The 16,499-nt window shown below is 40.4% G+C and overlaps 1 protein-coding gene across 1 annotated transcript in view; it reads right to left on the bottom strand.

Moving 5' to 3' along the window:
* Nucleotides 1–677: 677 nt before the first annotated feature.
* Nucleotides 678–16,499, bottom strand: part of cerk (ceramide kinase) — a 43,562-nt gene continuing 27,740 nt past the window's right edge. Inside the window, exons 9-13 of the mRNA XM_032589119.1 lie at nucleotides 15,917–16,022; nucleotides 15,371–15,450; nucleotides 10,298–10,503; nucleotides 6,249–6,463; nucleotides 678–3,134 (exon numbers count right to left, since the gene is read on the bottom strand). Of these exons, the coding sequence (XP_032445010.1) occupies nucleotides 3,062–3,134; nucleotides 6,249–6,463; nucleotides 10,298–10,503; nucleotides 15,371–15,450; nucleotides 15,917–16,022 (680 nt within the window). The 3' untranslated portion in view covers nucleotides 678–3,061. The remainder of the gene's footprint in view (nucleotides 3,135–6,248; nucleotides 6,464–10,297; nucleotides 10,504–15,370; nucleotides 15,451–15,916; nucleotides 16,023–16,499) is intronic.

The raw sequence follows: 16,499 nt of genomic DNA, 5'->3' as shown, positions 1-16,499 counted from the left end.
ATACAATAGTCAACATGAACAGAAATGGAGCTTCCTTCCTGTAGGTGATTTGAAACAGCAGCGGATTACACTTTAATCTCAGAAGAGAAGCTACTCAAAGTTAGAAAAATATTTCTTTTAACAATTTCAATGAATGCTTCTGATTTTCCTGACGCTACTTATTCTTAATTATTTGATCAGGAAATACCTCATCTGACGCTATTCTCTTCAGATTGTCACTGTGCTGCATCTGACCTGAGCTCGACCAAAATAAGTAAAATAAAGAATAATTATTTTTGTGGACATCCTCGAGAAATATTAAATATTGTAACATTTAATACAGTTGATGTAATCCCACACTGTCACTCAGTAATATAGTAACTGTAAAAAGTTTAAATGACTGAATTTACCAGCCACTTCTCAGAGTAGGAGTGGTTTCACAGACTGAGAGTAGCTTTAAATATCACCACAGACCTCAGTCGGATGTTCTTTAATGAAACATCTCGTTCACACCAGCGCACCCTATTAAACCCCTCTCAGCCAGAGAGAAAGACAAATAGAGAAAGATGGAGGCAGAGGAAAGTCGGAGAACCGTCGGGTTGACCTTTTTATGCAAACGTTGGAGAGTGTGTCTCAAAAAGAAAAGAAAAATTGAGGGAATAAAGCATCAGTCCAATAAAAATCAAGCTCACCGCAGAACCATTTCATAAGCACTTTATTCGGGATTTGAATCAAATGAAATCAGTTTCCATGTTCACCTCATTTGCAATTTGGAGTGTTTTTTTTTTCTTCTGTAATAGCTGGAGTGAGGACTTTTAAAATGTCGCTATTTATATCCTCAGACTGTTGCTGATGTTAGCTTAGCACACAGAAACAAAAAGTAGCAGAGAAGTTACTTTACTGAATGGCCTACATTTACCAAATGTCTTCATAGAACAAAATGGCAGGTATGTGAAAGTGCACAAAGAAGGGAAAAGTAAATTGGCATCCATGTTAGAAAGCTAAGTTTCTATGATGCTACATTACTCTGACTTATATGGCTAGCATGGGGCCAAATAACAGAGACATTGGGAGGTAGAAGAGTGAATTTCAATGTTGTTTTCTTAAACATTGTACTATTTGATTTTGGTACATGACTTAAGATCAAATATTGAGCAAACACCCACTCCTGGCAATGTAATTAATGGTCCCTCAGTATGTTTGTCTTTCTTGTAAGCAAGCTAATAGAGCAGTTTTCTTCTTTCAGTCTTTTCAGCTAGATGCTTTCACATTTCTGCCAAAACCAATAATTGATGTGATTAGTGATGTCAGACTACTGTTATCGTGAACACAAAGTCTTTGGTATACATAAGTGATAAAAAGTTAAATATTTCACCATACATTGATTCATTTCCTCTCCAGGATTTATTTTTACGGAGAAGAAATCCTAGAAACCACGTAGTCTACAAGGCCAACAGAATCATCGCCAAATTTTTTTTCCCCCAAATTTTATCCAGCCCATGATGGGAATATGGAAAAACGCAGAAACCCGGATACAAAAATATATTTTCAGGAGACATGATTGCTGCTGGTTCACTTCACAACAAACCTTTTTGTCTGCAGCTTTTTGGATGCAACTTCTTCTGTTGCACAAAATGTATATCTGGGAGCATAAAACCTATGCATCTTTAAAAAGAAGAAGGCAGGTACACACAGTCTTGAAAGCAAAGAAACCCCTATTTCAGATTTCACAGAACTGAAATATGTGATTTCTGTTTGGTTTAATAAAAGAATGCGTCCATTTATTTCAGCTCGACTTTTCTGTCCAATTTATGTTGTGATAGAACGTCATTCGGCGAGCTGAAGGTCAACGACAGACATCCTGAATCAATAGAAACAGGTCCAGAGGATTCAAAGGAGACAGATTTGAGAAGAAAAGTCTAAATAAGAAAATATAATATTTATATATAAATATCAGAAAGTAAAATGGTATATCAGTGTGTTTGCGTGCGTCTGCTGGTGCTGGACGGCTCTTGGCTTTAGCGAGTTTAATTGGGAAATAGCTAACTCATGACATCTGCACTTTTCCACTCATCAATAACAGCACAACCCTGCAGGGATGCGGGAAAACACATTTCACCTTTCCAAACACTTGTGTGTAGACCAACATAAAGTTTCATCACTAAGACAGCGGGCCAAAGTAAAAGCTGGTGCATTCTTTGGCAGAGCTAAGAGAGGCTAATTTGGGAGCAGAGGGGTAGATTGTCTGTAATGACATTAACAACGCAGAAATCCGCCTGCTCCCAGGGGATGATTAAACCGCGAGCGGTTCTTTGAGCCGGAAAGGAGAGGAGCCCGGCTCGGAGCCACAGGTGCGGCACAGCAGCGCCGAGACACTCCAAGTCATTCAGGAAGCACTTCTTATCGCCCAGCAGCCACCAGGGTCCTGTTAGGGTTTAAGTCACGGGATTCAATTCTTTTTATTAGTGCCTGTGGCTCATATCGGCTTTCACGTGGGGAAAAAAAAAAAGAACAGCATTTTTTTTTTTTCCTAAATAAGAAAGATATGATTGAGTGTTTTTGAATTCACAGACATCTTCATTCTTTGCACAAAGCTGTTCCACCCTGACCGTGTCTCCACGTTGTTGCAGGATGATTTTTATTTTTTATGTTCTACTTGGAGTCCAGCTCCGTTTCATCCTGCTGGAAGAACTCCCGGTCTGTTTGGGATGCTCTGAGCTTTAACTTTGTTCTTATTTTATTAAATTTTTTTTTTTGTACGTGAAAGCAAAACTAATAGGGTGCAGGAAACCATATTTCATTCAGCTTACTCCAAAAAGTAATGAATAGTCCTGATGTTTGAGGTCCCCCAGTAACCGGCTGTCCAATGTGATCCATTTGAATTCAACGTGTCTCGTCATTTTCTACCCAACACTGCGCAAACCAATTAAAGCAAACACTATAATCATCATCGAAAGGCAGCTTGTGCAAATGAAACGTAGATATTGTACGTGCTTTTCCAGGAAATCAACACTTTCAAGTCTTATTTTATTTTCTCCTATTCCTTTTCAGTCTTTGTCTTCAGGACGCTGGACAAATGTCGTCACACGGCCACCTCTGCATCTTGCTGCTCCTCGATTCCCCGAGCAAACAGCCTGATCAGCTGGCACTGGACACTGTGGAGAAAAGGTAGCACACACATACACACACACTCTGCATCATTTAGCCTGAATAACAAACCATAATCTTAATGGCTGAGCTTTCACTGCGACATTACTGTAAGAGCGGCAGATGTGAAAGCAGTGCAGATTAATGCTCAGATTTAAAAAGTGGAAGTCATTGTGGTGTGATAAGCACAGATGCTATTGATGTTATAATAAACTTGGATAAAATGTCAACTTGTAGACATTTTTTCCAGTTTTTTATTGTAGAAACAATCTTCAATGTATTTTATTGGATTTTATTTATTTTTTTGGTGGTAGGCGAGCACACACACACACACACACACCAAAAAAAACAAACTTCTCCACCACCCTGGCAGTCTGAGGTTTCTGTGCCAGATTTGTGTTGTTTTCACATCTGATAGTCTGGTAGACAAACTGCAGTATTTGTTAAAATTTCTCCTGTTTCGATTTGCTTTCACACTGCACTGCGTCAAACAATCCAAACCCTTTTGAAAAACCTATTCCCTCCCTCACTTGTGGTGGCGCTGCACCAAGAACCACTGAAGGAAATGACATGAAAGCCTCTGAAGAAGACAGGAGCGCAACTTCTTTCTTTAAGAAATGTAAACAAAAATGGAGCGGTGTAAGATTTTGGCAGTTGTAGGATTTCTGTTTTACAAACCACTCCTTCTGTTAGCGTTAGACTCTAGCAGAAGGGGTCTAACGCTAACAGACTGGCTAGCGCTAGACTCTAGCTAGTCTGCCAGCTACACTAGCTAGAGTCTAACCCCCCCATGATGAAATAAAACAAAAAACAACAAAAAAAACTGTTCATTCTGGGTAGATATTTAGGTTGTATTTATCCAGAATACAACCTATAGCACAGGAAGTGGACTGTGCTGTAGTCCACTTCCTGCTTTTGGAGCAGCGTCTGCACAAATGCACTCAAACTGTGCCAGAGTTCACGTCAACCTTCCCAAACGAAATCAGACTTTCTATTAAACTGAACTAGAGTTGGATCAAAGTGGATTAAGCGTGGCTGTTGTGAACGCACTCTTAGTGTTTTACATGTGGACCAAAAACTAAAACGTGACCAGAGCACGTTGCTTCATAACTGAAGACATTGTGCGACTGTCTCATAACTGTGATTATATGCTCAATATCCGGGCAGATGAGACAATATTTCACAGTATTATCATATTTCCAGAATATCATAAGCATAAAAAAGAAAAATCAGACAAAAATGTCAGAGAGCTGCTTGCTGGTATTTTAATTACACCAAGACTTGATTTAAAGTTTGGCGCTCATCATTGTTGGACTTTACATTCCCCCCCCCAGGTGAACCTGTTCCTTCTTCCCTCTCCTTCTACTTCCCCGTTTCGCCAAGGCTATTACCATTAATTATCCGAAATACACTCCGCTTGGCTCACTCCGGCAACGATTAGCGACGTGGAAGGGGCAATAAATGGACGGACTTCGGCTTTAATTAAAGGGGAGTAGTCTTTTAACACGGGGAGGGCCGTTAAATTAGCAACATTACAGCGCCATGCATCATTGGACAAGTACAATGGAGCATGAAATAAATGATGCATCAAGTGGACCCACTCCAGCTGCGAGGAGATCTGATAGTTGGGGGTTATGTGGGAGATGGGGTGGGGACTGAAGTGAAGACAGGAGCTGAATAATGAGGGGAGCTAATTCTATGTTGTTGCCAATGACTGTGCATAAGGGAACGGGGAAGAGGCTGTGGTGACACGATACTGCTAAGAACAGACAGAGAAGGTACGTTTCATTTTATGTTTGTTTACCCACAAACAAAACTGAAACCCTAGATGAAGATTGGAGGTCACCGAAAGCAAATATATTGCTGAATTATTTCGATTTTTTTCTTTCTTTAGGAAAAAACGTGATGACGCCATAGTGATCCACCGCTAAACAAAAGAAAAAGTGAAGATGTTATCTATAGCTTGTTATCTAACAAACGCTTCATGCTGCTCTACAGGAGCTAGACCCTTTGCAGAGGCAATCATTTTGAAGACGCGAGTCAAAGTAAACTCAAAGCAATGTGTGCTTTGAGTTGACTCTGGTCACCCCAGCTGGTTTGTTGGATTGATTTTGATGTATAGAAGCCGCTTTCATGTGTTTGAGTAGTTAAAGAAACAGCAGGACAGCAGCTTAGAGAAGAAAAGAAAAAATCACAATTTGGTTGTAAACATGTGGAAATGAAATGCACTTGTACACGCATTGTGTTTTATGTCAACTCTGTTTTGTATAGTGTGAGCGTACCGGTATCAAAGGTGTGCTCTATTGTCAGGACAGGATTACTTTTGCTGTTTTATGTTATATTTCTTTACTTTTTCATGTTTTCTTTCCAAAAAACTCTGGGGATGTGATGTGGCGACAAAACGAAACAGAAATCCAGGCATCATCGCAATTAATCCTCATAGAGAGCCGAGATCTCAGCGGGAACACAACTCCCAAGCAGTTACCCCGTGCTGTGGATATTTCCAAGTCACTCACTTGGGATCATAGAAAGTGTTAACCATGTCTCCTGGCAACGCTCTCAGCAGCTCTTCTGATATTTCACCAAAACTTAAAAGTGGAAAATAAAACTTGGAACAATGAGTTTTTGTCTCTGAGCTCCGTGAATGCAGAGCTGTCGGGCACGGAGCGTAATCTGTTTCTACTTAGGCTTTGAAACGTGAATCATTTTTGGCAATTTAAGCAAAATTTACAACTTAATACCAAGAAGGAAGGTGTGGATAAGAATAAGGTGATGCAAGAAGTATAAGCTCTGTGAGTATTTCAATGTTTTTTCCATTATACTGCTTCTGCAATGTAATGTGAGTTTTATTCGAAGCCATTTGTTGGTTCTTTTCTATGCTGAGAAGAATTTGGCGCACAAGAAGTTCCCTTCTGTGTGAAAATGAGAAATGTCTAAACATGCACATCAACGGGACTTTTTTATTTCTGAATAAAAAAGTCAAAAATAAAAAACCTTCATCAGTAAGAGGGATCTTATTTCAACATTTGCTTCTGAACATCCACGTTTTCTCAGTCGCACGGTGTAAAAATGTGAAAATAACGCAGGTTGAGATATAAAATCACTATCATTCTATGTCTCACCTGACTTGAATGGCGGTGTGATGCAGGATTTCCCCGTCGCAGTTCCAGCTGCTCTCGGCGGTGCAGTCGTCGCAGGTTTCTTGGAGAGAGGAGATGGGACTGAGGTCCGGACTCTCTGGACGTTCGCTCGCGTCTTCCAGAGGAACGAAGTCGTGGTGCCATGGCTGGAAGCGAAACTTTCTCACCCTGTGGACCTCCACGAACCAGTGGTCGAACTAGGAAATAAAAAGGTAAAGATGGGTGAGAAGGTTTTGAACAGATAAGTTTAATCTTGGAAGGGGTTCCTCTTTGTGTGGCGCTTGATTCAATGGTCATCCTCAAGGCCGAAGGCTTTAGGTGGACAAAACCTCAGCGATCGTTCTGAATGCAAACACTTTCTGAGTAGCAGCAGGTACCAAGATTAACGCTCCCTCCTCTTTTTTTAAAACCAGCCATTGTAATTTTGTTTCACGTCCTTCCAAACATGTATGCACTGAAAGATGTTTCTCTGGAATATGGTGTCTTACTGTCTGCAGTGAATTGAACTGAGGAGACCTTGTACAAGCAAAGGTGGATCTTCAATAAACTCCCAACGGAGAAAAAGGTTGATTTTTCATCTGTTAAACTTCATACCACAAAGGAAATGATTGTCTTTGTCATTCCCCACTTGGTTTGTTCATCCTGTGTTTTATTGCCTCCTTCCCTCAGTACTCCATCAATTGTTCTGCATGACCCGATTAGACTGTCCTGGTTTCCATGGCACTTATCCCACCACCTCCATCAAGTTTTCACCATTGAGTTCATTGTATTCCAGTTCCAAACATGTGAGTCTTTCTTATTTTATTATTCTGCTTACCATTACACATCTGATGTCTTTCTTGTTTTTAGGGATTTTTGGTCGATATCCGATATGCAGATATATTAAAACTAATTTTATCTGATAACCGATACCAATACCAATTTTCTTTTTTTTTTCTTTCCTATACCTATTTACTGAAACTACATGACTTTCTCTACTGCATTATCTTTGTCAATTTAGCCTGCTACCAAATGCAAATGCTAAGAAGGAGACTGAAAATGTTGTCACACTTTCAGCTTGCATTATGTTTAATGTCACATTTATTCATGACATTTCCTCTCTAAGACAACGACAACACTCAAACAATGCAAATTTGCCGTTGTGCTGTGCTGCAAGCATCATTGTCACTGGTTTGTCACATAAAATCAATGTCTTTTGACAGAATGGCCGATGTCCAATATTAAATTTTACAGTCGATATCGTGCATCCCTACTTGTTTTGCATTTGTTTCCAACTCTACAACCTCAAAATACAAATGGTTCTGTTTAAAGTACTCTGGGGCCATCAGTTATACGTTATTCCACTCACTGTTGTCTTTTTTTATTTATTTATTTTCTTTTAAACTGCTTAGCAAAGCATTAAAAATGCAAAATTTAAATAAAACAGAGTAAAAAAAGAACAATTTATCGCATGTTTGAAAAAGGCTCTCCTGCTAACAACTTACAGCTAAAAACACACTCAGTTAAGCTGTAAACATATTATTATAATGTTATTAAACATTAACAATGGCTTGTACCAAAATCCTTAAAATGCTAACACACACATCTGGCTTGCTGATGTGTTTCAACATTAATTATCTGCTCTTGACCTGAGCACCAGAGAGAGGACAACACTGATAAACTAATAAAACTAATAAAAGCGTCAAAACATTTGAGGCTAACGGCAAAAAACACCTGATGCAAAAAGCGATGACGCAGAGGAGAAACGGCGATGAGTAACACAGCCGTCCATTAAGACACTAGGTGAACTTTGGGAAATTGAATAAAAGGAGGACGAGAGATGAAAAGAAATTATTTTGTCAGAAAGCGCTTTCATCTCTCTCTGTCGCAGAAAGGTTCGGCTGCCCTATCTTCGGCTTCACGGGGTGCCACTTTCTCTCTGTTCTATCCTTCTTTTCCGTCCCCCCCCCATCCCTTCTCGTCTTTTCTTATCCTCTCTCATCCTCAAAGCAGACTGACAGCCATTTATTTCACATCAAGCCCACTTTATGACTGCAGCCGCTTTGCATTCATGCCGGACGGTCTGCCTAAAAAGCTTTCTGACAAGGCCATGAATACGCTTAGTGGCTGCTCACGTCTAGTCTCTTTCTGCTTGGTTGGACTCAGATGCTGATATTAACTCAGCTTTGATACAATGTCCCACTCACCCCACTTGTATGACTGCATGTCTCCCTTTCTGTGATGCGAGTTATGCAGCAAAGGCGGCCTTAAACTAAGGAGGAAGAAAACCAACGCCAAGGCACTTCAATCTGCAGCCTTAAGAAAATGAGATGAGTTAATGCGATATCATTGTTATTCCCAAAAGCTTCGGCAGCTGGATTTATGAGACAAAATGAAAAATAAGACTGCAAACTGATTGCCAGGATAGCAGCCAAGGCTATCCTTAGACGTGCCAGCATGTAGAAGAAAGCATCTAATCTATATGCTAACTATTATGTATATGATTTTCCACAAAACACGGGATACCAGGGTTCCTGTTTGCATCACATTAGAGTTTGTTGTTGTTTTTTTTTTCCAAAAAAGGTAAAACATCAAATTAGTGCTGCTGCAAGGAGCAACTGAGAAGGGAAAAATATCAAAGAAGAACAACAACAAGCACAGAGCGTTTTTGTAACTGTGTAATCTGATCAAACCCAAGACAGAAATTGGCTGGTTACTGGAATTGCCTTTGTGGATCCATTGAAGAGCCAGTTAGAGAATAAGTATTAGCTGAAGCCCCCCGCCCCCAACGCAAAAGAGGCACAAGGAAAGGTTCACTCGTGCCTGGTCAGTCAGGTAAGCCCAGAGTCAGGTCATCTGAGCCAGAACACCAAAAACTTAAAAAATGGAAGAACGCCACAAGCACTCGCCAACAAACCAGGACAAAAGGCTGCAGTAGCGATCAGGAGAAAAGGGAACCCCATGCCCACAGTCAGCCAGACACATCCCTTTAGGTCAGCAGCCAGGAACCCATCACAATGAAGCACAAACCAACACCACCACTCAGACACCACCACACCAAATGACACAGCCCTGCTCTAGAACACTGCCACACAGATTTTAATTGCATTAAAATCCCCTTCTCAACACATTGCCTGCCATTTGGGGAAGAGGATATTGACCGAGGTGTATGGACATACCCCGCAGGAACTATTTGTTAATCTGATATAAGGTTGGTACCTTAAATTTAACCTTTAACAGTTCCCAAGTAGTCAAACAGCTGGCTGAAAAGGAGATTGCTGCTGTAGCAACAGTTAGGGTTCATGGATTGCCAACGTTATCTGAGGTTCATGAGATACTGTATGTCAAACAAATCAAACCAGCCTTTTCACTAAGCAACAACAGCCTCACTACCTACTGCTATGATGAGCATGTTTGTGGGAAGAAAATTTGTGGACATATTTGAGTCTGGCAGCAGAAAATGAATTAAGCTGTCATAGAGAATCCTTTTTAAGGTAAACTAGTTGTCTGAACTTAAAGTGCACAATGTTATGGTCAAATACAGATAAAAGATGTCACCAGTAGCAACGTAAACAGTTTAAAGTTTGACCTTTTCCTTTTCTTCTCAGATAGATTAAACATCTTAAGGTAATAATTAGTAATCAGCAGACTTCCCCTGGCGATGCTGTCCTGAGAGGGGCATTAGTCTGACATCGGCCTGTTTTCCCATCCAGCAGATCCCTGATGCAGCGATTACCACAGCCTTTCTGGATCGGGGTGGAGGTCATTTATGACGCATGGGAATGCACAAGGGCTAAGGCGCTTGGAACTGAAGAGAAGCATGCTTGGGAAATTGAGCAGAGTCAGCAAAGGTAGGTGCTAGCACAGCAAGAGGGGAAAACTCTGCCTTCTGCTTGCTCATTCATGACTTTAACACTTCATCAGTTCTTCTGGGCTCCGACTTGGGAATGGGGCAGATTCTCCTGGAAAATCCTAAAACATTTTTGCACCTTTCTCCCCCTAAATTCACGTTTATTAAATCTGAAGTACTTGGCATATTTAGCCCTCGCTACCTGGTCGTTGTTGTTGGTGTGTCGAAGAAGATGTTTGAAGAAGTCCAGACGGGAACACTTCCTGACCAGAATCAGGTCTGTGGTGCCGTCGGCGAGGTGGGCGGAGGGCGATAGGCCTTTTGGACTCCGAGGACACGCGCAGCTCATGCTGGCCGAGTTGATGGCAATGAACTTGCCGTGGATGACACTCCAGCCTCTGTCGCTGTCTGAAGACACAGGAGCACAACTCATGTCGTTACGACGGGTTCAAAGAAAATGACATTCATCAATTTGAAAAACAGATCTCTTTGACATTTCGTGGCTGTGGATAACATCCTCTAATTCAACCTTTGAAGGCTGTTGGCATTCATAAGCTGAAATCCAACACGTGTATCTTGTTTTCCTTTTGTGGCATTTAGTTGGAAATAAGCTAAATGAGACGTTCTTATTCAGGTGTGAAGTCTGGTTATTGCATAGTTTCCTGTTACGACATGCTTGTTCATGTGAGCTGTTCTACCCCTATGAGCCTCGAGTCTTGTGGAAATTGCCTTTTGACGTTTTTTTGTGTCTTTTTGGCGAGTGTTTGCTTTTCTTTTAATGAGCACTTCATGATAAAGAAGAATATTTTATTTGCCAGGATGTTTTAATAAATTCCCTCGTTTTGCTTTCATCTTTGCTCATCCTGAACTGGGTCACGGGGGAAACCCAGACATCTCTCGTCTCTGACACTTGTCAGCTCACTCAAGGAGGATCTGAAGGTGTTCCTGGGCCAGGATGTGTATATATATTCTGGGAGTCTCCTCTGAGTTGGATGATCCCGCAAAATCTCAAATGTCTCATGGGCAATTCTAGCTACCCAACCCATTTCAATTAACTTCTTTTGAAAGTAAAGAAAGTCTCTACTTCAAGATGAAACTCCTCATCTTATCTCTATGGCTCTACTTTATTTAGGAGACTTGTTCCAGCCAGGATTTTGTTATTCTAGTAATGAAACACCACAGTGGTTCAGTGGGTAGCAATCCAGAAATTATGGGTTCTATTTCAATTTAATCCTAGCACATATTGATTTGCCTCTGGGCAATGACCTCAACTTGCATATCAATCTACATATCGGTGTATGAAATTGTGTGTATTTCTGTGTGATTGAGTGAATGTAGCTCCCGTGTAAACGCTTTGAATTCATTTCACACTTTTCTAGTCATACTAACCACTCGGATAGGCAAAAGCTCGACTTTTTGCTGAGAAGGCAGCTCTTGCTTTGGTTATACAATGAGTGGATGGCCCTTAAAAACATCACCAGTGCTCTAACATGCAAGCATATCGGTAGCGGAATATATTTTTGACCGTGAGCAGACCACAAATACACAACTTATTTCTATGTTATCTACTATCCAACTTTTTTTTAAATTTTTTTAGCAAAATTCTCTGGGTTTTTCCAGCTCTGTCAGAGTGTCTTAAGGTTCTGGGTTCCCCTCCTGTCTGTTCTTATCTCAGTTCAGTCTATTTCTAGTTTTTTGATTTTTTAAATGTCTAGTGGCAGGCTTCTAGTTCTTGAGTTGTGTGTGTTGTCACAGATGTCACCGATGAACCTGATGGATATTGATTTGTATTTGTTCATTTCTTCCAATTTGGACTAAAAACTTTGGACACATTCACTTTTTCTCCCTCTATCCCCCATAAACTACAGTTTTCACCATCTTTTCAGAAAAGTTAACCCAACTGGAACTGCTCCATTACCTACATATTCAAAATTAAATCAACCAAAGCTCACCACAACTTCAACTTCAATCTCCCATTTTTTGCACACTACACTTTAAGTAAATGTTTGATTCGACCAACGCTGCACCAGATTCTCAGCTCTCCGTCAGAATAAAATCCTTTAGCTGTACAGGTTGGATAAGTTACAGGTAGCAAAAAAAGAAGCTGGATTTCTTCTGGCTTTGAGGTTGACGGTTTGAATTATTTTTGCATTACGAGTTCTGGGTCTGAGCTCCAACATTCTAACGCAGCAGCAGTGAAGCTCATGGAGGTCCATTAAGATCCAGATGTCTTCGCAGCAATGCTCAGAGCAGCTTCTACCTCATGATGGAGGAAAACGCAAATGTAAATGCGCACCCTTCTGTTTGCAATTAAGTTGGGCCAAGCAGGATTCCACAATATCTAAAGACTAGCGCGAGCTCGATAAACACCACACTGATTGTGCTAACCTTCATTCAGATTGTCATGAATAAATGCACATGTGGCCACAAAAATCCTAAATGACAGATGCGATGGTTGCGCTTCACGAGTCATGACTCTGTTCCTCGGAGATTAGCCACTGTTTACTTGAGTAAAGGTGAATCAAAGCTGCGGCGCCACGGCCCCGCGGGGGAATGGCGCTGTCTGTCACCGGCATGATAGTCGGCGGGGGAAGCCGCTAAAAACTGATCACAGGTGTCCAAATTAGCATTCGACTGTTTTATGAGCACCTCAGAGGGGAAATTATGTGATCTCAGACAGCAAAACGATTCATTACCTTTCCCCCTCGTTTTGCAAAACAAACTTACAGAGGTGATAACGCGAGCCGATGATAACAAGCCCGCAGAGGCAACATAAAAAAATCCAACAATATTCTAATTGGGAAATGGTGATTAAAGCCACACTTTAAAAACAAATTCAAACGGAACAACTGTGGACTGCAGGCTCTGCACTAGGAGGACGTCTCCAAATGAGTATTTACTTTCGATGTGGAGGCCAGCTCATTTGCAGAGGGGGAGTGTGTCGCGCCTCACTGATTTAGCAGTTGTCTGAGATTCCCTCAGCAGAGAACTAAATAAATAAATAAACACAACACCACGAAAACAAAGGGTGGCTCCGGCACGAGGCAAACCCCCCTGACAAGAGCTGGCAAAGAAACTTTTTTTTTTCTTCTTCTCCTGATTAGTGGGAGTCTGTCACAAAGCAAACGCAAACACACACAAACAGGTTATGCTTGCTGTCATATTTATCCAGGCATATAAACACACACCAGCACGCCATGGGGAGCTGCAGCCTCAGATAAACACAAATCTAAAATTCAACATAAACACACTAATTAGAAAGGGAAACCACGCACACACGCAGAGAGAGATAATCGACAGCACAAAGTCTGCACATGATGCTGCGGTGCACACACCACCAGAGGTTTGTCCTGATGCGTCAGTGGCTTGAGACAATTGCAGATAATAATAAAGTTTGTTTGCACATAGACAGATGGGGGAATGAAGGGAGAAGAAATGGCGATATCCAAACCTAACCTGAACATGAGCTGTCAGGGAACACACAATGAGACCAAACGAGACGGGATGCTAGTGAGCAGGAACATCATTAATAGGGGAGTAACAAGACAATACAGAATATTTAGCTTCTTAGGACAAAACAAGAGAAGACTTTAGCAATGTATTTCAGAAGACAATAAACTTTTTGGTTTTGTTTAATATTCTAGTCCAGGTTTGACCAGGCTTATGAACTGCAATGGACCCAGGCAGTCATGGCAGCTCACAGTGAGCCAGGTTCTCCTGGAGGTTTCTTCCTGTTAAACTGGAGTTTTCCTTTCCAATGTCATAACATGGCTGATTGCTACAAAGTTTTTGGAAAGTCCCTTGAGACAATATTTGTTGTGAATAAACAGATTGAATTTAATAAAGGTAAATGCTTGTCTAATCTATGGAAATCCAAATGCCAAAAAAAAAACACCCTGTACAGGTTTTTATATCTTCTATACATTGATATGATTTATTGTGTTCATAAATTAAATGAATGTATTAACTTATATATTTAAAGAAAACCTCTGTTTTACCCACTGTGGGAAGGGTAGGAAGCTACGATGTACGTGCTAGATTTAGTGCCGTTTGTGGCTAACAATTAGCTTTAGCTTTATTTTAAAGCTAAAGTTAAACTCTAGCTTTATAACCCTAGTTATAAAGCTAGAGTTATCTTTATAACTAGAGTTACTTTTATAATAAAGCTAACTTTAGTTTTATTGTAAAGCTAAAGTTGGCTTTATTATAAAACTAAAGTAAACGATGTGTGTGTGTGTGTGTGTTAGTGTCAAATGACTAGACAGAGTCTGCTTTCTCATTCTGCTTCAAAATAATTAGCATTAGCATCTTGTCTGCCGCCTTGTCACCGTTTTTCCTACCATAATGCTGAAACTGATTTAAAACTGGTGAGAGTTTCTTCCACATTTTCCCAAAGATCTCTTACACCTTGACAAACGTCCCACACGTGTGTGTGCTTTCTCTTCTCTACTTTTCATCCTAAAAACAGACAACTGTAGATTCACTGATCAGACACTCCATCAACCTAAACTCAAAAAATTCACTTTATTTTGCCCAAACACTGTCTTTGATGCCGAGGTTGCAGGACACAGAGGAGAGGGGACATTTTGTTCCTAGGACTCTCCTCCTTCTCAATTCCTAACACTCCATGTGCTCATATCCGCATCGACTGGGCTTAAACTTCGTAAGACGAAATGACATCCTGACAGCAGATAGATAGCTTCGTGCAAGACAGATTTCACATTGGCAAGAAATATCGTAGCACTTTAATATCAACATCTTGTGCCACGAGATCTTGTTACATCCTTAATCATTAGGGAGAAGAGCTCTCCAGCCGGGAACAATGGGGAGTTATTCACTGTCACTATAATCAGAATATATTCTCTCATCAATACCTAATCAGGAACCTCATTAGAAATTGTGTCGCTCTGTAGGGGGAAAAAAAGAAACATCGACTCAGAAATGACAACAAAGTGAAATTTTAGCAGATCATGACTCTTATTTACCCGCCGTCAAGCTCAGGTACTTTATCTCCTTCAAAAAACACAAAGCGAAAAAATGCAAATCTCCAAGCTGAATGAAATCAGCTTTATGCAGAAAGACAACCAGTGTGGAATTGTCTCCTCTCTTTTTTTTCTTTTTTTCCCCCCCTCTGTATTCTCAAACTACAACTCATTTTTAATGGCAGCGGTGTCAAAACAGAGAAATGAGCTCGATAACGAGGCAGAGGAATGAGGAAAAGGCCTTTCCCTCTGATTTAGTCAGCACATTTCAAATAATGAAGCGAAGCTCGTACCGTCAGCCGGCTTTTCCTTCTCCTCCGACGCCTCATCGTGCTCGTCTTTTGATGAGGGCTTGTGCTGACAGATGCGGCACCTGAAACACCAGCGCAACCTTGTTTTACAATCATTAAATCATCGGCTGTTACTGACATTAAAGACCATAACGGGCTCTTATGATTCATTAAGCCCTAATGTATTCAGAGAGTTGTAAACTTTTTTCTTTTTTTTTAGCTATGTACACTGTTTCTGTTTTGTCTGCGGCTAAAAAGGTCTTCCAGAGCATATTTATATGACTTTTCATGGTGAAATAACTTGTCATGTTAGAATAATGGATTTCACCTCCCACAACAAATGTAAATAATGTCTACTGCCAGAATATCAAAAACCAAAGCACTTAACTCGAAAGCTTTTTACACAAGAGAAAGCTGGCTTTCAGTCCTCAATAATTTAGCTTCCTGACAACATAAAGTATCCCATTAAAGCACATTGCTGCGCCTGAATGTCGTCAGATAAGTTAAGACATTGTAAAATAATGCTGAAAAGCCGCAGATGTTATTTACCCAGATCGACACTGCAGCTTGTCTCTTGGATGCCCCACGTTGTCGTCTGCTGGTAGGAAAGAAACCGTCCCGCCATAGTGGTTGTGGGACAAAAAAGTTTTAAACCCTTTAAAGAAAGGGGGAAAAAATTTTATATGGTGTTATTAATCTAACAAAAAATATTCTCAGCTAAGGCACTGAGGAAAATATTGAAAAGGACTCAAACATCAGTCTAGTTCAGTTGCAGTTTTAGTACATGCTTTTGATTTTAGTACATGTGACCACTTAATGCTGCACATTCAAAGAATGACAGTTTGCAGGTCTTTATAATCCATAAAGTGTTTAGAAAATCTGCTGTGCATAATAATTTGGAACAGTGCATTTTGAGTTTTTTATTTTTGAAAAAAATACTTTTCTCATGGGGAGCTTTGTTCAGTAAAAATTTACTTGTACTGTAATAGTTCATGACTTGAAAATTATTCTGACCATCATTTGCAATGACCATTTAATCTGAGAAAATATCACTTGCATAATAATTTGGAACACGGTGTAAAAGCAATGTCTAATAGACAACGTCTTCTTTCTGGTGCTCAAATGTCCTGCA

This window comes from Xiphophorus hellerii, chromosome 17 (genome assembly GCF_003331165.1).
Source record: "Xiphophorus hellerii strain 12219 chromosome 17, Xiphophorus_hellerii-4.1, whole genome shotgun sequence".
Taxonomy (NCBI): domain Eukaryota; kingdom Metazoa; phylum Chordata; class Actinopteri; order Cyprinodontiformes; family Poeciliidae; genus Xiphophorus; species Xiphophorus hellerii.
The sequence above is the reverse complement of the archived record's forward strand: the minus strand, read 5'-3'. Positions and strand labels throughout refer to the sequence as shown.